This window comes from Mesoplodon densirostris, chromosome X (genome assembly GCF_025265405.1).
Source record: "Mesoplodon densirostris isolate mMesDen1 chromosome X, mMesDen1 primary haplotype, whole genome shotgun sequence".
In the NCBI taxonomy this organism is placed as follows: domain Eukaryota; kingdom Metazoa; phylum Chordata; class Mammalia; order Artiodactyla; family Ziphiidae; genus Mesoplodon; species Mesoplodon densirostris.
In genome coordinates this window covers 48,216,105-48,241,689 of record NC_082681.1, presented here as the reverse complement: position 1 = coordinate 48,241,689, position 25,585 = coordinate 48,216,105, and the positions used below count along the sequence as shown (strand labels likewise).

The 25,585-nt window shown below is 45.6% G+C and overlaps 1 protein-coding gene across 1 annotated transcript in view; it reads left to right on the top strand.

Moving 5' to 3' along the window:
• The first annotated feature begins 5,574 nt into the window (after positions 1–5,574).
• The window catches only part of LOC132481426 (nuclear RNA export factor 2-like), a 34,749-nt gene continuing 14,738 nt past the window's right edge, over positions 5,575–25,585 (top strand). Inside the window, exons 1-15 of the mRNA XM_060086265.1 lie at positions 5,575–5,718; positions 6,329–6,412; positions 6,530–6,640; positions 6,751–6,831; positions 6,970–7,039; positions 7,186–7,274; positions 7,394–7,501; positions 7,684–7,793; positions 9,607–9,643; positions 10,022–10,090; positions 10,174–10,229; positions 10,373–10,480; positions 10,587–10,645; positions 10,754–10,869; positions 10,965–11,007. Of these exons, the coding sequence (XP_059942248.1) occupies positions 5,590–5,718; positions 6,329–6,412; positions 6,530–6,640; positions 6,751–6,831; positions 6,970–7,039; positions 7,186–7,274; positions 7,394–7,501; positions 7,684–7,793; positions 9,607–9,643; positions 10,022–10,090; positions 10,174–10,229; positions 10,373–10,480; positions 10,587–10,645; positions 10,754–10,869; positions 10,965–11,007 (1,270 nt within the window). The 5' untranslated portion in view covers positions 5,575–5,589. The remainder of the gene's footprint in view (positions 5,719–6,328; positions 6,413–6,529; positions 6,641–6,750; positions 6,832–6,969; positions 7,040–7,185; positions 7,275–7,393; positions 7,502–7,683; positions 7,794–9,606; positions 9,644–10,021; positions 10,091–10,173; positions 10,230–10,372; positions 10,481–10,586; positions 10,646–10,753; positions 10,870–10,964; positions 11,008–25,585) is intronic.

Below are 25,585 nucleotides of genomic sequence, written 5' to 3'. Positions count from 1 at the left end.
CTAGGGTCTTCATGAAATTTTTTTTCTTAAGCTCCATGTATATGTGTTAGCATACGGTATTTGTCTTTCTCTTTCTGACTTACTTCACCCTGTATGACAGACTCTAGGTCTATCCACCTCATTACAAATAGCTCAATTACATTTCTTTTTATGGCTGTATGCCTTGTATCTTGATTGAGGTGGTGGTTAGCTCTAATCCCTGATTTTTACATGTAAGTAATTTGAGATCAGGAGAAGTTGGGTGAATTGTCCAAAGTGATGTAGCTTAATAATCAGAGAGAAGACAGGTGGATCTGATTATCAGTAATTTTTTCCTGTTATGCTATGGAATGAGTCAATAGTAATAGTGCTTCCCCCCAAGCCCATGGCAAAACCTGACCCAGCCTTTTATGCAAGTAAAGCATGCACATGAAAGTACACCTCTTGTGCATTCCAAACACCTACTCATAAGCACAGTTGACATTCTCACGTGTTCCTTTACGTTGACTTGTTTACGTTTGTATTTACATATCCAAACAAAAACTTTTCTTAATATTTCCTTTTGAGTAATCACACTCTAATATACAGGTTTACAAACTATGGTAAAAATACGTGACATAAAATTTACCATCATAACCATTTTTAAGTGTTCAGTTCAGTACAGTTAAGTTGATTCACATTGCTGTGAAACCAATCTTCAGAACTTTTTCATCTTTCAATTCTGAAACTCTATACATTAAACAGCAATTCCCCTTTGTCCCTTCCCCCCAGTCCCTGGTAACCCCATTCTACTGTCTGTTTCTATGAATCTGACTACTTTAGATACCTTATTTTGATTAAACCCATGGACTCTGTTTACGATAGTTTTCCCAACTTTAAAGATATATATATATATTTATTTATTATTTTGGCTGTGCCGGCTCTTTGTTGCAGCATGCTGGATCTCTAGTTGCGGCATGCAGACTTCTTAGTTGCGGCATGTGGACTCAGTTGTGGCATGCAGGCTTCTTAGCCTTGGCATGCAGACTCTCAGTTGCAGCATGCTTGCAGGATCTAGTTCCCCAACCAGGGATTGAACATGGGCCCCCTGCAATGCGAGCATGGAGTCTTACCCACTGGACCACCAGGGAAGTCCCTAGAAACCTTATGTAAGTGGAATCATACAGTATTTGTCTCCTAGTGACTGGCTTATTTCATTTAGCGTAATGTTCTCAAGGTTCATCCATGCTGTAGCATATGACAGAATTGCCTTCCTTTAAAAGGCTGCATAATATTCCATTGTGTGTGTGTGTGTGTGTGTGTGTGTGTGTGTGTGTATATATATATATATATATATATATATATATATATATATACCACAATTTGTTCATCCTTTTATCCATCGATGGACATTTTAATTGTTTCTACTTCTTAGCTGTTGTGAATAGTCCTGCTATGAACATAGATGTGCAAGTATCTCCTCAAGATTCTACTTTCAGTTCTTTTGGATATATACCAAGAAGTGGGATTGTTGGGTCATATGGGCGTTCTAGTTTTCATTTTCTCTGGAATCCCCATACACACTCATAAAGAATGAATGGGTCAAAGGAGAAGTCACAAAGGAAATTAGAAACTACTTTGAGACAAATTAAAAGGAAAGTCCATCATACCAAAACTTAAGGGATGCAGCAAAGGTGTGTTAAGAAGGAAGTTTATAGCTTTAAATGTGTACATTGAAAAGACAAAAGATCTCAAATCAACAACCTAATTTTACACCTCAAGAAATTAGAAACAGAAGAAAAAACTAAAGCCAAAGCTAGCAGAAGGAAGGAGATATATAAGAGCAGAGATAAATGAAATAGAGAAAAAAACCAACAACAATAGAAGAAAAGTAAATGAAACTAAGAGTTGGGTTTTTGTTAAAGCTACACAAAATTAAGAAACCCTAAGTTAGACTCACTAAGAAACAGAAAATAGAGGACACTCAAATAATTAAAATCAGAAATGAAAGAGGGACATTACAACTGATACTACAGAAATTAAAAGGATTATTAGCGAATACTGTGAATAATTGTATGCCAACAAATTGGAAAACCTAGAAGAAATGGATATAGTCCCCCAAACAGACAATCTAGCAAGACTGAATCATAAAGAATTACATAATATGAACAGATCGATTAATGAGTAAGGAGATTTAATCAGTTAACAAATATCTCCCAGCAAAGTAAATCCCAGGACCACATGGTTTCACTGGATTATTCTATCAAATACTTGACAAGGCGATGTCTGAGACTGCTTGTGTCTGAATCACCTTGCGGAGGGAGGTCTCTAGCCCTGTTCAGGCACCTGATGCAGTTGGTCAGCCAGGGGACTGCAGTAGCTGTCAGCTAGCTCCTTTTACCCTTTCCCCTCGTCAACGTTATTTCGGAAGGAATGTGGGTTCTTGCAAATGACTCTGACTCTTCCTATACACCGTATGTAGACCACATGCCCTTACTGCTCCCTTTAAAATGTGAACTTTTCCCTTTCATTGCTGGATTTCCCTGAAAACGAGTTGGTTGCCCGGCATTCTCCAAAGGTCAGCAATAAGGTTCCTCTTTGTTGTTGTTATTGTTGATGAGGGTCATTATGAACTCCTGGCTTTTGAGCATGTTGGTGGGCTTCAAACCATTGTGATGTGGTGTTGAGCAGAGGACTGAAATGATGTGACTTGCACTCTGCTGCTGGGCTGAAAACAGACAGGTAAGGGAGCCAGGATGAAAGCAGAGGGGCCAGCTGGACAGCAGTCCAGTCCAGGAGGTAGATGTTGGTGTCTTGGCCAGGGTGGTGGTAATGGAGGTGGTGAGAAGTGGCTGGCTTCTGGACATACTTTGAGAGAGGGGCCGAGAGAATTTCCTGACCAGTTGGATGTGGAGTGTGGGAGAAAGAGAGCACACCATGCCCCCTCCGAGTTTTGGGGACTGAGCAAGTGACATTTGTGGGTCAAGTGCCCCATCTGTGTTTACTTTCACTTCCAGTGCCACACAGGGAAAGTCCCAAGGTTGTGAGTAGCAGGATTGCCCTGACAGCGGGCCACACGGGGAAAGCAACAGCTCCCCAGAGGAGTTCATCTGAGGCCTGGTCGTAATCACTCTATCGTGGAGTGATCAGCAGTGGACGGATCTTTACTCATATGTGTGCCCTGAGACAACATGGAATAGTTAATGTACAAAAGGCACAGCACACAAACCTAGAGAACCTTAAGCATTACAACCCAAAGGAAGCTGGTTTCTAACAGTGTAATTACCATAATCCTCCCTCCCCACAAGCCACTAGTATGATTATCTGCTGGTTCACTGTTTCAGTGGAATGTGTTAAAAATAAAATACCCTTAGTGAATCCACCTATGGGGAAGAGAATTGACACGACCTTATTTCTGCAGGGGCCGAAAAACTTCCAAATCTTTTTCCATGGTGAATTAGACATGTGGGAGGGGAGAATTTGTGGGCGGAGGGGTGAACAGCAACACAACTTCTGGGAGTGAATACAAGGTGAAGTGTACCCAGGACACTTTCTAAGCGTGCCTGTAGCTTCAGTATGCAGTACAGTAGATGTCAGAGTAAAGAAAATGAACAAGAGCCAAAGCCTTACGGAATGATGAAAGGATCAGGACACCCGGGAGACATAAAGATCCTAAATGCGTACTCACCAAACAACAGAGCCTCAAAGTACACGAAGCAGAAGCTGGTGGAGCTGAAAGGAGAAAGAACCAGATCTTTAATTATAGTGGGGGCCTTTGACACCCACCTCCCTCTTAGCAAGTGACAGAATTGCTAGAGAGAAAATCAGCAAGGATATAGAAGACCTGAATAACACAGTAAACTAAGGAGATCTACATGACATAAATAGAACAGTCCGCCCACCAACAGCAGAGTACAGGTTTTTCCCCGGGGGTCTCTGTAACATTCACCAAGTTAGACCATCTCCTTGACCATCAGACAATTGTCAGTAAATTCAAACATAATTGAGGGACTTCCCTGGTGGTGCAGTGGTTAAGAATCCGCCTGCCAGTGCAGGGGACACTGGTTCGAGCCCTGGTGAGGAAGACCCCACATGCCGCCGAGCAGCTAAGCCCATGCGCCTCAACTACTGAGCCTGTGCTCTAGAGCCCTCGAGACACAACTACTGAGCCCGCGTGCCACAATTACTGAAGCCCGCGCGCCTAGAGCTCAAGAGAAGCCATTGCAATGAGATGTCCATGCACCACAACGAAGAGTAGCCCCCGCTAGCCGCAATTAGAGAAAGCCCGTGTGCAGCAACAAAATCCCAATGCAGCCATAAATAAAGAAAGAAAATTATTTAAAAAAATAAGAAGACTTGAGATCTCCCAGAGTGTGCTCCCTGGCCACGATGGAATCAAATTAGAAACCAGTAATAGAAAGCAAATAGAAGGATCCCTAAACACTTGGAAATGGTGGTTGACACATCATTCCAGGTTATCATTCACACCCTTGTTATAGAAGAGCTGAAGTGAGGAAGAGTTGCCTGCTGAGCTGAAAGGCATTTCAGGCTAGACCAGGAGAGAGATCACTCTGGCTCTTTCAAACAGCCTATTGTTCAGGGCAAGGCTGGAGGAAGGGAGACAGTTCAGGAGGTTGTTACCTCTGTGCCACCTGAGATTAAAGCTCCTAGTGCACTGGCAAAGTAAGTCCAGCCAGCTTGCTGGTTGTTAGTGGAATCGGTTTGGTGGCTCATTGGATTTGTCAAGCACAAGAGAGGTTTTGGTGTGGTTGCTGGAAAGTCCTGAGAGAAGGCAAGATTCGGGTGCCTTCCTGGTATATATATGACTGCTGTCCAGTCTAACCCATGGACGCTTACACCTCAGTTCTTTATCAGTCCAGCTCCACTGTTTTAAAAGTTTCACCGCAGTTGTCCTCTCTTCCCTCCTCCTTCTCCTCCCTCTTTCTCCTCCTTGTCCTCCTCTTCCTCATCCTGCTCCTCCTCGATTCGTCCCCTGATAGTGCCATCTGTTGGATAAGGCTGTCCTCTCTGGACAGGCAGAAGAGTGTCCTTTCTGAGGTTTGTGGGATTGGTCCCTTAGGCCAGGTTGGCACTTTGCCTGCCCTACCATGCTGTTAGCCTAAGACATGGTATGTGGTAAGTGGACCACAGATGTGTCTGCAAACTTGTATTTTTGTTCCTCTTTTCAGAATACAGTGATGGTGGTAGACCACCTCAAGGAAGAAAGAAAGGTTGGAGTTCTTTCCCAGGTAATTCTGGCGAGAGGAGCCCTCATTACGAACACGATGGGTGTGAGCCTCAGCCCTCACACCTCCAGGAGGATGCTGGAAACGTGGTGAAGAGGGTTGTCCCGGAGGACCCCGAAGTAAGACAGTAAGTGGTCAGGCAGCAGGGTTTTTACACAGGAGCCCCTGGGACTATGCACCTCTCTCAGTCTCCGTGGACTTGTTTTTCTTCTCTCACTGCAAAACAGAAGCTTGCTCGAAGTGAAATAATGGTTGAGCAAAGCTAAGTGTAGTGCTGGTGTCAAAGAGACGAGGGTGTACAGAAGACTTCCTTAGCACTTATGGCCCCTCACCCTCCTTCTCTCCACATCCCCCCTGCAGCTCTCCCGGTACCATCCGAGACAACATGAGGAGAGTGAGATGGCACAGTGAAGGCCACAGGGATAAGAGTGTGTGGAGAAAGAGAACACCTGTGGAGAGAGAAATGGGGGAGAACACACATGATGGAACCCCAGGGAGCTGGTTCAGGGTCACAGTGAGTATCCTGAAAAATGTATGGAATGTGCAGGAGAGAAAAGCCAGGGGGAGTTGTGTTGGGCTCATGTAGACATGCTGGTTTATTTCACTGGGGACAGTTTGTAATCTGTCCCTTTTATTACCAAGAGTTAACAGTCTTGTTCATCTAAGGTCAGATTCAGAGAAGCAATGTTAAGGGAACAGGCTGACTGTGAGGAGAACGGAGGAGCCTGTCTCAAAGCAAAGATGGAAACTACTGCCAAGGATATGGAGCAACTCCACATTGGAGGTCTCAGTTTGGCAAGCTGAGTGTGCGAGATGGAGGTTCAAGCCTCTGGAGACCTTGTCTGAGGGGCAAGCAATGTCTGCACTGGGTAGGATCTCCTGGAAATTTATAAAAGGAAGATCATCTCTGTCACCTTCATTATGAGGAAGAGAGTTTGACTGGAGAGAAAGGGTATTTAGGAAATCCATATTACGCACACCCATAAGAAATCGGACCAGTGATCCCTTCTTTAGAAGCCCTTTCAAGCTCAGTAGAAGGCCAGAAAAGAACAGGAAAAGGTTCGTCCTGCAGCCTAAATTCCCTGCTGTCTGTCCTCTCTCCCATCCCTTCTTTTCATCCTTAGATTCCTTGTGGGATGAAGTATGACAAGACATGGCTAATGAACTCAATCCAGAGCCATTGCAGTGTCCCCTTCACTCCAGTGGACGTAAGAGAGGATGCGGAAGACAGATGCGTGGGCACAGGGAAGGGGGAGAGATAGAGACCTGGTTCAGCAGGGTCTGTTGGCTTCTGATACTATTGCTGTTGCATTCAATCCCTGTAGTTCCACTTTTTGCAAACTGGGGCTCAGTTCTTTGTCCAGGAAGCTAGCACTGCCTGTGCATTGATGGATGTCAGCTACAAGATTTGTGACGAGGAGAGACGAAAGGTGTGTGTCGAGGGCGTTACATGTACCTCATCCTGAGGAAGGAGGACAGGCCAGGGGCTGGTTGTCTTCTTTGGAACTAGAGTTCCTGGTGCTTACCCCACGTCTTCTTCCTGCAGATACCTGTCTTTGTTGGCCCCTCCCCTGTTCCCTACTCTGTGCGGGATAAGTTGCAGCCAGAAGAAATGGAGCAGCTAAAGGTAATGCAGATTCAAGACGTGTTGTGTGCCAACGCTCAGACCCACCTCTCCTTCCTCCAGTCCCCCGTCCCCCTCACCCCTGATTTCCCTGCCATCACCACAGCCTCAGAGCGGCTGTCTCCATCTCTCACTCTGCAGCTGACATTGAGCAAACGATATAATATCTTCAAGCAAGCTCTTGACCTCCAGAGGCTCCGCTTTGACCCAGGTATGGCTGACAGCAGTAATTCTAGGGCAGGCGAGGGCAGAGGGGTCTTCCTGGAGTGTGACTTAGGGATGGTAACGTGGGGAGGGGCTGGTGCTGGCCCCAGACACCACTCGGCCACCTGATTCCCTCCCCTCTCCTTCCTGAAGACTTGGTAGGCCATGATATTGATATAATTCTGAATCGAAGAAGCTGCATGGCTGCCACCCTGCATGTCATCGAAAAGAATTTCCCTGAGGTGAGGCTGTAGGCCCAGTGCTGGTATTAGGGTAGGGGGTGCAAGAGCTGGGGTGCAGGGCAGATTTGTCTCCAAGGTCCTCGATAGTAAACTTCACTCTACCTCTTCTTGCCCCAAAGCTGTTGTCCTTGAACTTGAGCAGCAACAAGCTGTACCAGCTGGATGGCCTGTCTGACATTATACAGGTGGCCCCTACGGTCAAAACCCTGAACCTGTCTGAAAATGAGGTGAGAAGAGGGAGCCAGGTCAAACTTGGGTTGAGAGCAGAGGGGGCCTTTTAGTGGCCATCAGAGTGACGACAGGAGGCAGGTGAAGGGACCTGTCAGGGAGGGAGGGGTCTGGGGGTGCAGGGATTTGGATGTCCCCTTTCATGGGATTCCATTTCCCACTTCCACCCCATATTTCTCAGCTGAAGTCTGTGTGGGAGTTGAGCAAGATGCAAGGGCTGAAGCTTGAAGAGCTGTGGCTGCAAGGGAACCCATTGTGTAGCACCTTCGCAGACCAGTCCACCTATGTAAGGTCAGTGTGAACACCCTGTCACCCTTCTTGGTGACCTTCACCCATGGGAGCCTAGACTATCTGTGACAGTGCCCCTATGCCGCAGGTGGCCACCCTGGTCTTCTGGGAGGATCACAGGCCCCACCTTCTGCTCTCTCTGTGCCTATCACCAGTGAGGAGTTTCCTTCCCCTGACCTGCTCACCTCTGCAGGCGCTCTGGGGTCTGTTTCCAGCTCTCTGCTCCCAGCTATATTGCACCAAGGCCTCCCAAGAGTGTGCCCCAGGAAGCAGGGCTTCTCCTCCTCACCAGGACCAGGAGCGACCAGCCTTGATCCAGATGCTGGCGCCCTGGACTGAGAAGGGTCCTCCAGTCCCGGGCCTCTTGCTGAGCGAAGCCTTCCTTCTTCGTGCTGAGCTGGGGTGTGCCTCTCCCGTTCTGAGAGGGGCCCTCTTTCCCTGCCTCCAAAGCGGTCCACCCTCCTCTCCCAGGTTGACATGGGGGCTTTCCTGCGCCATGCTGAGGGCTGAGGCCGTGGGTGGCTGCTGTCATGACATGCATTCTGGTGGCCCAGTGCCAGGAATTGGACCCTCCTTGGGGTCCAGCTTGGGAAAAAGCAGGGCTCTTTGAGTCAGGGGGCCAGACGTGGGTCCTCGCCAGTGATCAGAGGGCTTCCTGAGGCAGGAGTGGATGGCACAGGGCAGAGGTGGTAGAGGAGACAGAAGGACAGGCCTCTCAGGGGCAATTGCCATCCCTCCCTGCGCACGTCACAGCATCCTGCCTGGTCCTTCACAGGAGCCCTGGGCAGCCTGAGACAGGTATGATTCCTCAGATAAAGAACCAACTCAGACAGGTGCAGGGGTCATCGGGAGAGAAGACGGTGGTCATCAGAGGGGGCCAGGGATCCTCAGCCCCATGCTGAGCTGGGACCTGACCCTTTCCTCCTTCTGGGGAAGATCTGCCCCCATGGCTGCTCTGTTTCCCATGCCCAAGTCTGGCTGAGCTCACACAGGTGACAAAGTTTCAACCAGCATACAATGGGCCCCCAGTTCAACATGTGCATATTTTCCATTCCTAGCTGGTGTGTCTGGGTGATTCTGGGGCAGGTGAAGAGCCGCAATGGGTGTGCCGTTTCCCCTTTCTTCTCTCTTCTTCCCTGACCCCCACCATGGGAGAGCTTCTTTCCCTTCCCTTTGTTTTCTCTCTCTCCCTTGTCTCTGTGCCCCTAGGTCTCTCTCATCTCTCCCCTCCTACCTTCACTTCCTTTCTGTCCTCATCCCCTCCATCTTCCTCCCTGCCTCCTGAGCCCCACCTCACTCACCTCCCTAGCCCAGCATCCTGGGCCATCCCGGGAGGGTGTCCGGGTCTTGCCAGAGTGCTGGACTCCCGGTGAGGTGGCAGGGCCCCGGGCTCCCACTCCATGCCCTCTTCTCCCCACAGCCTTCAGTGGGGCCCTGGAGGAAGGAAGGGAGGAGAAGCAAGCCCTGCAGCATGGGTTTGAAATGCTGGTCCCTGTGGCTCTGGAGAAGGGAGTCCGAGTAGTCTGGGTGGGAGCTACCAAGGCGAAGCAGAGGGAGGGAGGGAAGGAATATTAAGTGAAGGTACTGAGAGAGATGAGGAGACAGTGCCTTTCAGACAGTAAGATGACAGATACTCAGTGCTCAACAGGCAAGTGGACCGAAAACCCTTAAAATCAGAAGCAGAGCTGGGCAAGGGGTGCTGCTGGATTGGCCAGAACACACTGATCTCTCTTTGTGGTATTATTGTGTTAACTGAAAGGAAGCATTGCAACCTTGAACTATCAACCACCTCTTCTCTATTTTTGGTTTTGGACAGGGCCATCAGAGAATGTTTCCCGAAGTTGTTACGCCTGGTAAGTGCCTACGTAAATCATTGTCTCTTACGAATGTTGGTGGCCTCTGCACCAGCCCTCAAGCCGTTTGGGTCTTGCCTAGATCGCATATTAGCATCAGAACCTTAACCATTTTGGGGGACATGGACTCCTGAAAATGACATGGATATACTTGCTGGAAAAATACCCATAAATACACACACACACACAAGTTGAATATAACACTAGAGACTTCCAGGACCTCATGATGAAGACATCCACTGTAAGCTTTCCCATGGAATTTCCAGGGCCCTTTCGCACCTGACCTCTGACCCTCACCCTCCTGGGCCCATCCTTTTCCCGGATCATCCAGGGCCACTCCCCTTGTCTCCACTCCTGACTTCCTCTTCCCTTCTCCAGGATGGCCAGGAGTTACAGTCACCAGTTACCCTTGACGTTGACACTCCCTACATAGTAAAACCCTGCAAGGTGAGGAAGTGGATCAAACAACATTTGGGGTGTTGCAGGGAGGCTTTATCTACTGCATAGTCTCAAGTGCCATTTGATTCCAGCACAGCTACCTTGGATCTGATGAGCTGAAGAGCCTAGTCCTACAATTCCTACAGCAGTAAGTACCTCTGACAAGCGGAGCAAGGGGTGGAGGGCTATGAGAGGTGAGGCCACCTAAGCACAGGTCTGCTCAGGGGAGTTTTCAAGTCTCATTTGAGGTGTAGACCATGGAGGGAGATTGTCCTCATTGCCCCCCCTTAGGTACTACTTGATCCATGACTACGGAGACCGACAGGTTCTCGCAGGGGCTTATCACGAGGAGGCCTGCTTCTCCCTGACCATTCCCTTCCACCCCGAGGACCCAGCCCCGTGAGTATCACAGCACAGGCTCTGCTCCTGGGCCGTGTGGCTCCCCAGCAGACACAGGCCAGCTCCTGCAAATACGCACCACCCACTGTTGCTCTTTGTCTCCTAGAAGCAGCTTGTGCGAGTACTTCAAGGACAGCAGGAATATGAAGAAGCTCAAGGACCCCCGTGAGTGTGCGATGGGAAGACTGGGTGGGAAAGGGCGGTGAAGGGGTCAATCATAGGGCCCAGGGCGTGGCAGCCCCTGACCTTCGCTCGCTTGCCCTCCCCTCACAGACCTGCGGGTTCAGCTGCTGAAGCACACAAAACGTGTCATTGTGCACACCCTCTGTGGGTTGCCCAAGACTCAGCATTACTTCAGCTCCTTCGTGGTGGACATTTGGTTCCAGATGGTGAGTGCCTGCTTCCTCCCTCGGGCGGGCCCAGGATGCCGCGGGTGGGTAGGAGGTGGAGGTGGTGACTGGGCGCCTGGGCTCTTCCCTTTCAGGAAACGATGCTCTGCTTCTCCGTCAGCGGGGTGTTCGAGGAAGGTGAGTGTGTGTAGACCCCCACCCCTGATGTCTCATTGCTGCCTCCCCCTGGCCAGGCTCACTCCCAGACCCACCCAGCTTCCTGGACCCCTTCCTTTCCCTTCCCTTCCCTTCCCTCCACTCCCCCCTTCCCTCCCCACCTGCCCTCCCCCACCTCCCCTCCCCTCCCCTCCCCTCCCCTTCCCCACTGTGTTCTCCAGCCCTCAGTCTTCCCACAGACAATCCAGGTCTGAGCTGTGTCCATGCCTGTCTGCCCTGCATACCCTGGACTTTGGGGACATAGGCTGTGGAGTTTGGTGGCTCTCTACCCGGATACTTACTCTGAGAACATGGGCCGTTACTAAACCTCTCAGTTTCCCCATTTGCACAATGTGGTAGTAGTATCCACCTCTTGGGCGGCTGTGAAAAATGCATCCCGTGAACTTGTGTAGTGGTTGTCAGGGGCCCTGTTGTCACTGGGCGCAGACTGCTCCTATAGTGGCCCTGCCCATTCCCGACACCCTGGCCCCCGTGAACAACTGCCCTCTCAGCCTGAGTCTCCAGTCACACCCTGACTGGGGACCACCGTGTGAGCATGTACAGCATGTGCTACTCTAAGGGGTACTGTTGTTTGCTGTTGAAGGAAGTTGTCAGGGCTGTGTGCGTGCCTTCACCCGGACCTTCGTCGCTACCCCTGCCATCTACTGCAGGTGAGAGCCCTGTTGTGGGTGGGAATGCCCATCCTTCCCTGGGCTCAGTGGCGTGCTAATGTGATGGCACAGACCTTAGGTTTACTCGGCACTGTGGAAAGCCAGCAGGGAGATGCCAGGAGCAGTCTAGCCTAGTGGTTAAGAAGAGCGTGGGCTCTGGAATCGGCCTATGGGTTCTCTCCTTGACACAACACTCACTCGCTGTGTGACCTTGGTCAAGTCACATGACCTCTGTGTGACTCAGTGTCTTCTTCCGGGAATGGGGATCAGAGCATCCAGCCCTTGGGCTGTGGTAAAGGGTAAATGCGAAATTGCCCATGGGTTGGGGATAAACCTATAAATCGAGTGAAGGTGGTAGACAGCCTCTCCAAAGGTGGGCTCTGTGGGGAGGGGCAGAGGTACCAGTCAAGGAACCTGGGAGACAGACACAGGAGGGACGTGGAAGGAATCTGGTTGCTGAGTGCCACTGGGAGCAGAGTCAGTATTGGGGGTGAGGGTGTCCATCCATCAGTTGTCTGAGGGCCCATTTTTCCTTCAGTCTGTGCATCGTGAATGACGAGCTGTTTGTGAGGGATGCCAACCCCAGTGAGACCCAGAGGTGTTCTGCATCCCAGTGCCTACACCCACCTCCAGCTCCATGCACACCCTCTCCCAGCTGCAGCAGGACATCATGCAGGCATCCTCCACGCCATCTGAGATGAACCTCTAGTGGTCTCAGAAGTGAGTGCTGGGTTTGCATGGGGATAGGAGGGAGCTGGGACGAGTAGAGGAGGGATTAATGGGAACTTAAAGGTAATTTGTTTTCCTTGTTTATTTCAGTCATTTTTAATCTGAACATTTCATTCGTGGTACATATAAAGCTACCTAGTTATTTTGAGCAGCCTTGTATTATTTTTATTAATTTCATGGATGCTGCTTCTGTATTAACAGAGAGTTGGGTGTTCAGGAGTGTGCATGAGGTTCATTCCACTGTATATGTCACAGTATATGTGGAGGGGGGAAAAATCGTTAGCCCAAAACATACTACCCAGAGGTAACCGTTGAATGTTTTCATCTTCATCATATCTTCCTGTAAGTTTGCTTATGTAGGTGTTTACATATTTATTATGCACGTTTATATATTTCTATATTTATCTACAGAAAATGAGATCTCATCATGAGAGAGAGAGAGAAGGAAATAGAGAGACAGAGACAAAGAGAAAGAGGGGCTTGTGGCTGAATGGGGAAGAGGGGTCCAAAGAGGGATTATTTAATCTTCAGTGCCTTGAAGCTTGAGCAAGTTAACAGCTAATGGGAAGGAGCCATCTCAGCTCATTTTCCACTCTTAAATTTGCCCATATATTAATTTTCCTTCTTATCTTATTTCTACCACAGAGCTAATGAGACACCTCAAATGGAATAGTATAAATTTTAAGCCCAATATATATTTAGTTATTAGTGAAAGAAAGAAGGGACAATTGTATTTCAATGAAATGGTAGTACTTTTTAGGTTTTGGTCTCACAGGGAGGCAGCGGATGGTTGAAACTGTGGTGTGACGTGGCTGGATGACACGTGATCTGAGGACCCCTGCACTGCTGAATGGGAGACAGGTCTAGACTTTTCCCATAAACGTATTAACAGGCGGAGCAGTCCAGGAGCAGCAGTTAGGCAAACACCACAGCTTGCTGCCCTGGTGCCATCTCTCACTGAGCTCACCAGGTGAATCAAAGGCAAGCCTGTCTTCCCAGCATGGGGAACTGGGTTAGGGTCTGCTCAGAGGCACGATGTTGGGCAGCTCTTAGGAGCTTCTGAGTCTCCCAAGAAGCTAGAGATCCTTCTGTCTTTAAAACTTTGAACTCAAGGCGTACCAGAGAGAGATTTGCTTCCTTCATAAAGATATCTATGTTCTCATTAGGAGAAACAATGAGAAACACCTTTCCACAATGCCTGCCTTAGCCCCAGGTTTTCTCATTCACCCCTCAGGACAGCTCTGTGTTAAAGATGAGTCCCATTTCACACATGACAAAGCTCCTCCTCATATAGCTTCTGTCACCTATCCAGGTAAGTGGGAGTTTGGGAATGAGGTTCCATCCCTCACCCTCTCTAGAGGACAGTGGAGCAGCCTCCCTTTTAGACAATGGGCTTCTAGGGCTGGGGAAATGGTCAATTTGTTCCCCCCTGATATAACAGGCCCAAGGGGTACTCCCTCAAAACCCCTATTGAGGAATAGGATAGTACACATACATGTGCACATGCTTTCATTAACTTGGAAAAGCATTCATTGTGCTCAGTTTCATGGGGGAGATAAAGTAGAACCAAATGGAATTGACAGCATATCTCCGTGTGTGTGTGTCTTTGTGTGTGCGTATCGATGGGCTGTGTATAGGAAATGTATAAAGTCATTAGTGATAAAAGTACAATATGTCAGGTAAAAACGTGGAGATGACATACCTCTGAGAGGCAGGCACTTCCTTCTTTACCTCAGAGTCCGCATTCCTTAGTCTGCAGAACAATTATTTTTTTTAACATCTATATTGGAGTATAATTGCTTTACATCGTTGTGTTAGTTTCTGCTGTATAGCAAGGTGAATGTGGTATATGTGTATTTTTATCCCCATATCGCCTCTCTCTTGCGTCTCCCTCCCACCCTCCGTAACCCACCCCTCTAGGTGGTCACCAAGCACCGAGCTGATCTCCCTGTGCTATGCGGCTGCTTCCCACTAGCTGTCTGTTTTACATTTGGTAGTATATATAAGTCCATGCCATTCTCTCACTTCGTCCCAGCTTACCCTTCCCTTCCCCATGTCCTCAAGTCCATTCTCTACATCTGCGTCTTTATTCCTGTCCTGCCCCTAGGTTCTTCAGAACCGTTTTTGGTTTTTACATTCCATATACATGTGTTAGCATATGGTATTTGTCTTTCTCTTTCTGACTTACTTCACTCTGTATGAGAGACTCTAGGTCCATCCACCTCACTACAAATAACTCAATTTCATTTCTTTTTATGGCTGAGTAAATATTCCATTGTATATATGTGTCACGTCTTCTTTATCCATTCATTTGTCAGTGGCCACTTAGGTTGCTTCCATGTCCTGGCTATTGTAAATAGTGTTGCAATGAACATTGTGGTACCTGACTCTTTTTGAATTATGGTTTTCTCAGGGTATATGCCCAGTAGTGGGATTGCTGGGTCATAACCCTCTTGCACTGTTGGTGGGAATGTAAGTTGTGCAGGACAACCTTTGAGGACTGAGGAAGGTAGAGTACCTTTTGTATGAGGAAAGCCCTTCAAGGGTCAGGTGTGGAAGTTTCCACGTGGTACCTTTTCCGATACCCAGAAGCAAAGAGCAGGGAGATGGCAATGGAGAGGCAGCTCTGGTGGTCTTCGGTGTGGAGGGAGCTAATAAGGCTATAATCCTTCATCTGGGCACTTCCCTGGGAGCCCCCAGGTCACCACTGTCTGCAGCTGAGAAGCAGGAGTGCTGTTGGGTAAGAAGCTTCCCTGGGTCATGAAAGGGTGGGCCCAGGGCCTGGCACCCAGAGAGAGCCCAGGCCTCGTCTGCTTACTTCACCTCCATTCTCTGTCTTCACTTCCTATATTCTCCACCCTCAGTTGGGTTCATCCCTAACTTTGTGCTAATCACCACTCCTACCATTCACATTGGGCTGGGTGGTAAGAAAAATAATAATACTCATAAAACTGAAAGAATAAACCCACAATAGTAATAAAAGATAGCAACAAGTATAGCACACATATTAGATAAATTACTTGCTCGAGATAAGTCAACCAGACAGTAATGGTTCCCAGTATCAAATCCTGGTCTTCTGACCGAAAACCTCCCACCCCAACCCCTGTTTCTATATCGAGTGTACTTCTATGTTAGGACTCAGGCCGACACAGGGGAAGAGACTCAACCCAGGTCCTGTGGTCAGTGGATGGCTCTGGAACTGGACATATGTTTGATGACTTCTGTCTAGCTGAACTGTGCCTATTCTTTGCTCTTCTGTGCTAATTCTTCTTCCTTGGGCTCAATAAGAAATTGCTTCTGGGGCTACTCTGGTGGAACAGTGGTTGAGAGTCCGCCTACCGATGCAGGGGACACGGGTTCCTGCCCCGGTCCGGGAAGATCCCACATGCCGCGGAGCGGCTGGGCCCGTGAGCCATGGCCGCTGATCCTGCGCTTCCGGAGCCTGTGCTCCGCAACGGGAGAGGCCACAACAGTGAGAGGCCCGCGTACCAGAAAAAAAAAAAAAAAGGCTCATAACCTCAGGGCCTCCCATTGGCCAAAGATAGAACAAACATTAATGACTATCATGCACTAAAACACGTCAAATATAGAAACATCTATGACAACTCTAAAAAAAAAAAAGCCAACAACACCAACTCACTGCTCACCTTTGAGAGTCCTAGGGAAACACCTGATGTTTGAAAGTGGAAATATTGCCAATGAACTGTATATACACCTTGCCTTTCCTGTGCATGTTATACCTACACATAGTTGTTGAGGGAAGAATTCTTTTATAAAAGAATTTCCGCCGATACATGCAGAAGCAATTAAAGAATGTGTACATCATGCTTTTGCAACCTTTAATGAAACGTAGCTCTAGGCAATGATCATTAGAGGCTGCAAAAAAAAGGGATGTGAAAAGCAGTTGGGAAATTTTATAATAGCTGCATCACAGTATCTCTGAATTTGCCTTTCCTCACTTGTAAAATGGAAACAATTCTATCCATATTAGACAATTACTGTGAGGAGCAAAAGGTCAATCAGGCAGATGATACATATAGTACTGAATAGGGATGAATAGTCTTATTTCATACCTGACCATCCTTTAAAGGAGATTCCCTTGATACAATCCAAACCACATGATTATAAGACAATAATGTGGAAATATTAAATGGAAGGGAAATGTATAAGTTTTCATTACGTATTCACTTCAGTGTCATTCCTCTGTGCTAGAGTCATTTCTCAGATAATTTAGGAGAAAGGAAACCTGACTCCAGCATTTCCAGTGGGTGTGTGAAAGAAAACCATTGGTCCATTTCACATTATTTCATATCCTTTCCCATTCCACTTTTAATAATTAATGTTAATTTCTTAAGAATAACATGTGTACTCAAACGAACTTATCTATGAAACAGAAACAGACTCACAGACAGAGAACACACTTGTGGTTGCCAAGGGGGAGAGGGGGTGGTGAAGGGACGAATTGGGAGTTTGGAATTATCCGATGTAAACTATTATACATAGAATGGATAAACGACAAGGTCCTACTGTATAGCACAGGAAACTATATTCAATATCCTCTAATAAACCATAATGGAAAAGAAAGTCCAAAGGAATATATATGCGTAAGTGAATCACATTGCTGTACAGCAGAAATTGACACAACATTGTAAATCAACTATACTTCAATAATAATAAAAAAAGAATAACATGTACTGTAACCCAGCAAGAATGGGCTTTGCAGAAGAACACTACAGTAAATCACTGGGGTTCAGGCACATCATAGGTTCTTGGCTAAATCGTTTCCCCCATGCAGGCCATGTTTTTGGATAAAACCTCTCAGATGTAGAGGCTAATGAGATACCATCTGGGAAAGCACTTTTGAGACCTTAGATGGGATGGAAGAAGCTATTATTTCTACGTAATTACTTTCCAATCTACACTTCAGATATTATCATACTCTGTGTTGAATGAATTCAATAGGCCTAAGTCCTTGCATTACTTTGTACTTGAACGGCCATTTGTGAATAGTCTTTGGATGGTTGGAACTGAAAAGTTATATATTAGGGCAGGACCTCTGACCCAGAAAATCATAGGAACTTATCTATTGTGAATGCATGCATTTTTCTCTCTCATGCATTTTCCACAACATTCCTGGAAGGTAGAGAATAACATCTCTTTACATGATGTTGTAGCTGGAGAAACAGTAATGTACAGAGTTTACGCTACTCGGCTGGGGGTCATCCTTCTCTTAAGAGGAAAAGCAGAGACTGACACCCTGTATTTCCAAGTGCAGACTGCATGATGCTCAGCCGTACATGACACCGTATTCAAATAAGTCTTGCTTTCCTGCTGATCTGTGTCACTTCTGAAATCTATCTTCACTTCCGATGCCAGGCTGATAGTCCTGCTTGTATTTATGCAAGTTGTACTTCATTTTCCTATTCTGTGGAGACAAGTGAATGTGATTAGGTCATTAGTGTTTGAAAGTGAATTCCCAGACAACATAAGGAATACGCACAGTATAATAGAGGGACAGGTGTTATGCTGAGGATGAATAATTGAAGGAACAGGCTCCAAATGCAAGAAGGTCAAAACTTCCTGGATTCATTAGTGCATATTGATAAATCAACCTGTGAAAAAGTTGTACTAAGTGAAATCCCCACCAGCAATATCAGACTTTGTAGGAGACCCCACAGGCACACCCACACTGGAAATTCTCAGTAGTTTATTGTTACACTTGAAAAACAGGAACATAGAAATTCTCTTATTGTCATCAGATTTAATTGGATAGTAAGGTTTTTTAAAAGTATCCCTAGCATGCAGACTATTCTGCTAATCATCATTTGCATTAGTTATTAACGCAAAAAGTTCCAGTGACCTCTGCAACCTACCAAACCGTGAGTGACGGCCTTATAAGCCAGCAGGTTTTCCTAGGGCTACTGCCTGCATGAAGGCTCCAGGCTGTGTGTGTGTGTGTGTGTGTGTCCTCTGGGGGCTCCTATGGACAATGTGTAACCCTAGAAAGAGACTGAGAATATCTCTTTGTGATATATATTGAGTTCAAGTTTAGAGAGGAGCTGGATCTGCTCGTTCTGGAGTCTGTAGAAATGGCACAAGAGTTGGACCACAGCAAGCTTCTGAGCAGACAATAGTCTCGTTCCCCCAGATGCAAGGCAAGCCTGTCTGTGAACTCACCTGCTCAGGTCAGGGATGGATCCCTCCAGGACATAAGGTGTGGCAGTCTGCCTATATGTGCTTCTGAACACTGAATTTGAGGGCTCCCATCTTGCAGCTGTCAGTTGCAGAGTCCTGAGAAGCTGCATCCTCTCAGCCACCCACCACCATGGGTTCAGTCATCTGCACGAGGAGCTCCGCACTCAGGGATAAAAATCCTTAAATTCTTAGCACATTTTGGCACGTCGTGCATCCACCTATTCATCTGTTCATACGTTTAACAGACATTATGAAGAAACTCTGCACTAGCCCTTCAGTAAGTTTAAGGCTTCTCCTGAATGGAAGGAAACAAGGAAATAAAGTGTGGGAAGGCTGGTGTGGTAAATTCAGATGTTAAATCTAAGAAGAGATAGATCCTTCTCATTAAGATTTCAAGCTGCTCAAGTATCTTATAAATGGTGATTATAGAACATCATTTAATGCTGTGGACCTCTGTCCACATCTCTGGTTACTGACCTCTTTACATATATATTCTGCACTCTGCAACCAAAGATCTACAATGAACTCTTGATACTCAATTCACATCCCCCGACCTCCCCTCCAACTCAGTCTTCATCTCTCATCTAATGGGGACGTCCCTCCACTCCTCCACTGAAATTGATTTTGCCAAAGTCAACAACCAACTTTTTGTCACATTTATACACCATGAGTGTTGAAATGCATGGTCAAATGGAGACAGAGGTTTCCCTAGCCAGGATACAATTACGTTGCTTGTCTACAGACAAGGATGACATTGCAAACTGATACTGTCAGTTACCTGAAATCTAGAATTGTAAAACACCTTTCATGGAGACCAAGTCAGATAATGGGGAAGTGTGTGCTATAGACAGTAGGCTTTCAAATGAAGTTGAAAATGTCCCCCACATGTCTCATACTTTTGCATCATTGAAAGGGATTTTACAAATAGGTCTACAGCAGGATAAGCATGTTTATTAGGGTTGTCTCACTAGAGACTGTCTCACCTGTCTCTCTTTTTTTTTTTCTCAAGGTATTTCCAAGTATGGAATGAAATCATCTGAAAATGTGATGTTGTCTCACGTGTTGAGGCGCCGTATGGCCCAGCAGTTCCACTTCTAGTTACATACTGAAGAGAAATAAAAACACGTCTACATAAAAACTCGGGGAAAAATGTTCATAGTACCATTACTCATAACAGCCAAAAAGTGGAAACAACTCAAATGCCTATCAGTTGATAAATGCACAAGTAAAATTTGGCATAGCCATACAACAAACTATTATTTAGGCATGAATTGAATGAAGCACTGATACATGTACAACATATATGATCCTTGATACCATTATGCTAAGTGAACAGAGTCAAACATAAAAGACCAAATACTATATGATTCAATTTATAGGGAATGTTCAAAATAGGCAAATCCATAGAGACAGATATCAAATCAGTGCTTGCCTGGTACTAAGTATGAGTATGGGGCTTCAGTGTTTTCAAGCATTATGGAAGTTTTGGGAACTACAGAAATGCCTAAAATTCAGTTATGGTGATGGTTGCATGCATTTACTAAAAATCATCACACTGTACCCTTAAAATGTGTGAACGTTATTGCCTGTAAATTTTACCCAAAGAAAGCTGTTTAAAATAAAAGAAATTAAAAATAAAAATAAAATATGATGTTGATCTCGTCTTCTTTTGTACCACCATACCAAGCAAATTACATTCAGGACGGATGCAGTTAAGGATGGTGATAGGAGTTGGTTATAAGGATTGCCATCCTGTTAATTCCCTACCTTCCTTCCTGAGCCTGGATTTAGGAAGGGAGAACGAATGAGAAGCAAGGCCATGAAGGGGCTGAACGAAACAGAAGGAAATGTGGTTGTCAGTGCGCACACACACACACATGCACCCATACACTGACACACTCACACCATATATATTCATGCATCGACCAGGCTGCGTTTTGAATCCTAGGACTCTCACCAGAGAGTGCAATGTGTGCTCAAAGAGGACACATTCAGCTCATGTGCAAATAGCCACATGAATCCTGAACTGTGCCCTTCAGCACAGTTAAATGCCATCCACACAGCCTTGACAATGGGGAATATAAGGAACACTGAATTCCAAATGACACGAGGTTGTGAGACTCCATTATGTCACATCCATAGGATGGAATTCTAGTCAGGCAGCAAAAACAAGTTATAGTGATGACAAGGAGAGAGTATTTGTGGCCTATCAGATTAACAGTGATTCACATTATTTCTAAAGTGTGCAGAAACAGGAATTTTCATATAGTATTGTTAGAAATATAAAATAGTAAGAGTTTGTTCAAATAAAATAGGTTTTTCATTGTTTTGAAAGAATACTTCAGGAACTTATAAAAATGCTTACTAAGATATCTGCATGTATATGAACAAGAATGTTAAGCACACTATAGTTTGTAATAGAAAACGTGGTAAAGGAACTATATTTACATCACTAGTACTGGAAAAGTGAATTCTGGAGCATCCATATGATGCAACAACAGGTCAATATAAAAAAATAAGTGAAATTTTATTGTCAAGTAACTTAAAATGTTATCACAGAAATTCATTTACATGGAAATATGGTCACAATAAGTGCCAAGGTGGGTTAAAATGATCATAAATAACAGGGATCCAGATTTGCTTATATAGGTGTATACCCCTCTATCCAGAGGTCTTTAAAAAAATCTTTCTGTTAAAACATAAAAAATAAAAATGGTCTTTCTGTTGAAATCACATAGAGCTTTCCACTCAGCATAGAAAGAGGCTGCACTTTCTGTCTAGATACCTCAGTATCCCTGTAGCCGGAGTGTGTCCCTTTTCCACGCAGACTTCCAGAAAGCTCTCTGGATTTAGGCCTTTCCCTCCCACCTTCTGGCTCAGCGATGTTCATGCTTCAGTTCAGTCCACTGTCACGAGTTGGCACCTTCGTACCTCGATGGTCAAACTTCTCCACAAAGACTTTCATTGAAAGAGCAAAAAAATTCCATCCTCTTCCTCAAAACACAGCCCATGAAACTATGTATAGAATGCTTCTAATTTTGTCTGAAAAACCTGTTAGGTGTAAAAGCAGAGTGTAAAAACTTATACTCCGGGTCTTGAATACGAAGAGGAAATAGCAGGTGGCAGTAGCGTGTTGGCAATGGTCGGCTGTTGAAGGGCTTTGCAGGACTGGTGGGAGGTGGAAGAGAGAATGGGGCTCCAGAGCGGGGTCTTGGCGGCTGTGTCCAGTGTCATGGACAGGGTATGATTGACACGGAGTGGGAAAAGTTCTGGACAGACTCTACGGGCTGGGTGGGGCTGGAGGGTGAACACCCTACTCTCTGGGAGGGACCCCCCATCTGCAGTGTGGACACTTCAAACTACGCTTAGGAGGGAAGGAGATACCTCAATGAACTCGATGTTCTTTTCGGGTCAACAGCAGATGGGACTGCTCTAGTAATACATATAAATTTCACAAACTTAATTAGTGTCTTAGTAAACAAAACATCCCAAGATCTTCTTATTCTTGGCGTCAAGCGCTCATTTTCTTTGTAAAAGAAAAATGGAGGTGGAAGCCACCTGCTGGCCAGATCCAGAATTGCTGCTCTGAGGCTCTGACCAGGGAGCTTGGCAAAGGAGAGTGAGGACGAAGTTTGGGCTCTGGGTTAATGGTTTTAGCCAGTGTTTTCCGGAATTGTTCACTTGCTGGTGGCAATTTCTCTGTATCTACCATTTTTCTGCCATATCTAAATCTGAGATAGGAATCAAGCTCTGGTCTGATATGAAGATAAAGATTGTGACGTGGAGTGTACAAGCCATAGGACATATAGAAACACACACACACACATACACACAGTGTCAATTCAATTGTAAAATCTACTTTGTTCTTCTATAAAATTGAATGTAATGAATGTTTATAACGTGAAGAATGTATGTGCACACATATGTGCACTATCATCTTCATCGTCAAGAGGGACTTTTGGGTGAGTACCCATGGGGCCACAATGTCAGGGGAGTGTAAGATGCTCACTTCTCAAGCCTTGGAAGCCCATTTTCTCAAAGGGAGGCTGCTCTGTGTCCTCTTCTTAGGGCAAGGGATGTAACTTCATTTGAATCCTGCCACTTATCTGAAGAGGTGCTGCCAGTTCTATGAGCCTCAGCTTTGTTGTCTGTGAAATGGGACTCAGGATCCTTTTGTCACACAGCCATCCCAAGGAGAAACTGAGAAAACCTGCCCAAAGTATATGGCATATTGTGGGACTTCAAGGGCTCTTTAAAAGTCAAGACTCAGTAGCAGGGCCTGGCTCAGCCTTAGGGCTAAGGCAGGCACTGTGGAAATGCGTTTTTCATTCTTTCTCCTAATGAGAATATACATATCTTTATGAAGGAAGCAAATCTCTCTCTGGTATGCCTTGAGTTCAAAGTTTTAAAGACAGATTTTGCTGTTCTACATGTACTCATTTGTGTGTTAGAACGCCTGTGCATAATACTCATACATATAATTCCATGCACTTTTACCAGCTATGCAGGTGTTCTAACTATCACCACAAACAAGATCAAAAACTGTTTCATCACCACACGTTTCCCTCATGTTAGCCTTTATAGCCACACCCACCTTCTTCCTGATCCCACATCCCTAAACTCTGTCAAACACTATTATAATTTCCTAAATGTCATAGAAATGGAATCCTATAGTACATTACCTGTAGGAATGGATTTCTTTCACTCAGCATAACTCTCCTGAGATCCATCCAAGTTGTAAAGTGTGTCTATCGTCTGTTCCTTTTTATTGCTGAATAGAATTCCATGTTGTGAATGTACCACACTTTGTTTAGCCATTCCCCCATTGAAAGACATCTGGGCTATTTCCACTTTTTAAGTATTGGGAGTAAAACTGTGATGAACTTCATGTAAAGGTTTTTGTGTAAACATAAATTTTCATGGCTCTGGGTAAATTGCCCAGAGTGCAACTGCTGTATCGTATGGTAATTGCATGTATCGTTTGGAAAAACCTTCCAAATTGTTTTCCAGATGGCCTGTACCATTTTGCATTCCATTTGGCAATGTATGAGTGACTCAGTTTATCCAGTGTTGACTGCATTTCGTTTTGTCACTGTTTTTTTCAGCCATTCGGATAGGTGGGTTTAACATTTCATTGTACTTCAATTTGCATTTGCATGGCGGCTAAAGATGTTGAATAGCTTTTCCTAAGCCTATTTGCCCTCTGTTCATGTCTTTCATCCATTTTATAATTGGATTAAGAGGCAAGAAGTTACCTCTAGAGAGCTGCCCTGGCTCTGGCTAACAGGCAGAGTAAGAGAATGTGAGGCCCCTCGAGACTCACTTTTCTTGACAGGGAGGGCAGAAGTGGGGCTGAAGCTATTAAATGTTCCTCAAATTAGGACTGAACTTGGATATGGAACAGGATTAAGAGGTGGGGGCATCTCTGGGTCCATCTGTGGAGATCTGGATAGGGTAGAAAAAGAAGGGGGATATGGGGGAGAGGAAGAACAGTGGAAGGAGGGAGATACGGGGGGATGCCTTCTAAATGATGCTAGATTCATCACTCTCAGCCTGCTCAATGGAGTGCAAAAAACTATTCTCCTAGACATGTGGTTTTCAACTCTGGATATCCATTAGGATCCCCTGTAATGCTCAGATTCAACCAACTGAATCAGAGCCTCTAGGGATAAGCCCAGTCATCAGTATCTTCAAGGTTCACCTCAGTTGATTCTAATGAGCTGTCAGAATTGAAAACCTTATCTGATGGTGTATTAGTTTGCTATGGCTGCCATAACAAGATACCACAGGCTGAGTAGCTTAAACAACAGAAATTTATTTCTCACATTTTAAAGGTTGGAAGTCCAAGATCCAGGTGTCCACAGGTTTGGTTTCTTCTGAGACTCTCTCCTTGGCTTGCAAATGGCCTCCTTCTTAGTCCTTCTTCACATGGTTGTCCCTCTGTGCATACACACCCTGGTATCTCTTTATGTGTCCTAAACTCCTCTTATAAGGAAACCAATCATATAGGGTTAGTGTCTATCCTAAGGGCCTCATTTTAATTTAATCACGTCTTTAAAGACCCTATCTTCAAACACAGTCACATTCTGAGGTACTGGTGGTTAAAGCTTCAACATATGAATTTGAGTAGGACACAGTTCAGTCCACAACAGATGGTATGAGAAATACCTTGGCCGGGGAAATTCGTCTCCCTTTCAGCTACCTTCTTGGAACTACTATACAACACTTCTGCCATCACCTCATTAGGTAGAAGTTGGTCATGTGACCATTCTTGCCTGCAAGGTAGGCTATAAATATGTTCTTTTACTGGAAACATTACTGTACCAAATAAATGTGGGATTCTTTTATTAAGAAAGAAGGAGAATTGGTATAGAACATATGCTACACTTTCATACCCAAGGCAGCTAGAAGCACTACCTCAATTATCATGTCCTTTCTACCCAGTTTTCCAACCACAGTTTTCATGGGTTCAAACAAAACTGCTGCTTCAGAGACACCTGAGCTCACTCTCCCATCTGCCCAAATCCCATGTCCCAGACTATGCCTGAGTCCTCACAACTTAGTGTGCTTAATCTACGTCATTCACTCACTCATTCATTCATTCAACAAATATTTATTGGTTACCAATGATATGTGAGGCACTGTGATAGGCACTGGAGATAAACCAGAGAACCTGACAGACAGGGTCATGGTTCTCATGGAGCTCACATTCTACAGGGGTTGATACACTCAAGATTTAAAAGCCATTAAGAAAATAATATGGGAAAATGTGACAAAGATTGACTAGGGTGGGGAAGGCAAGGAAGGATTTTCTGAAGGCGTAACTTAGATTTAATATTCAAATAACAAGAAGTACACAGTCAGCAGTGGGAAGATATCGGAGCTGAACCCTCGAGGCAGAGGGAAGAGCAAGACAAAAGGCCCTAAGATATGGGCAAGCTTGGCAGTTTTAGGGAACAGCTTGT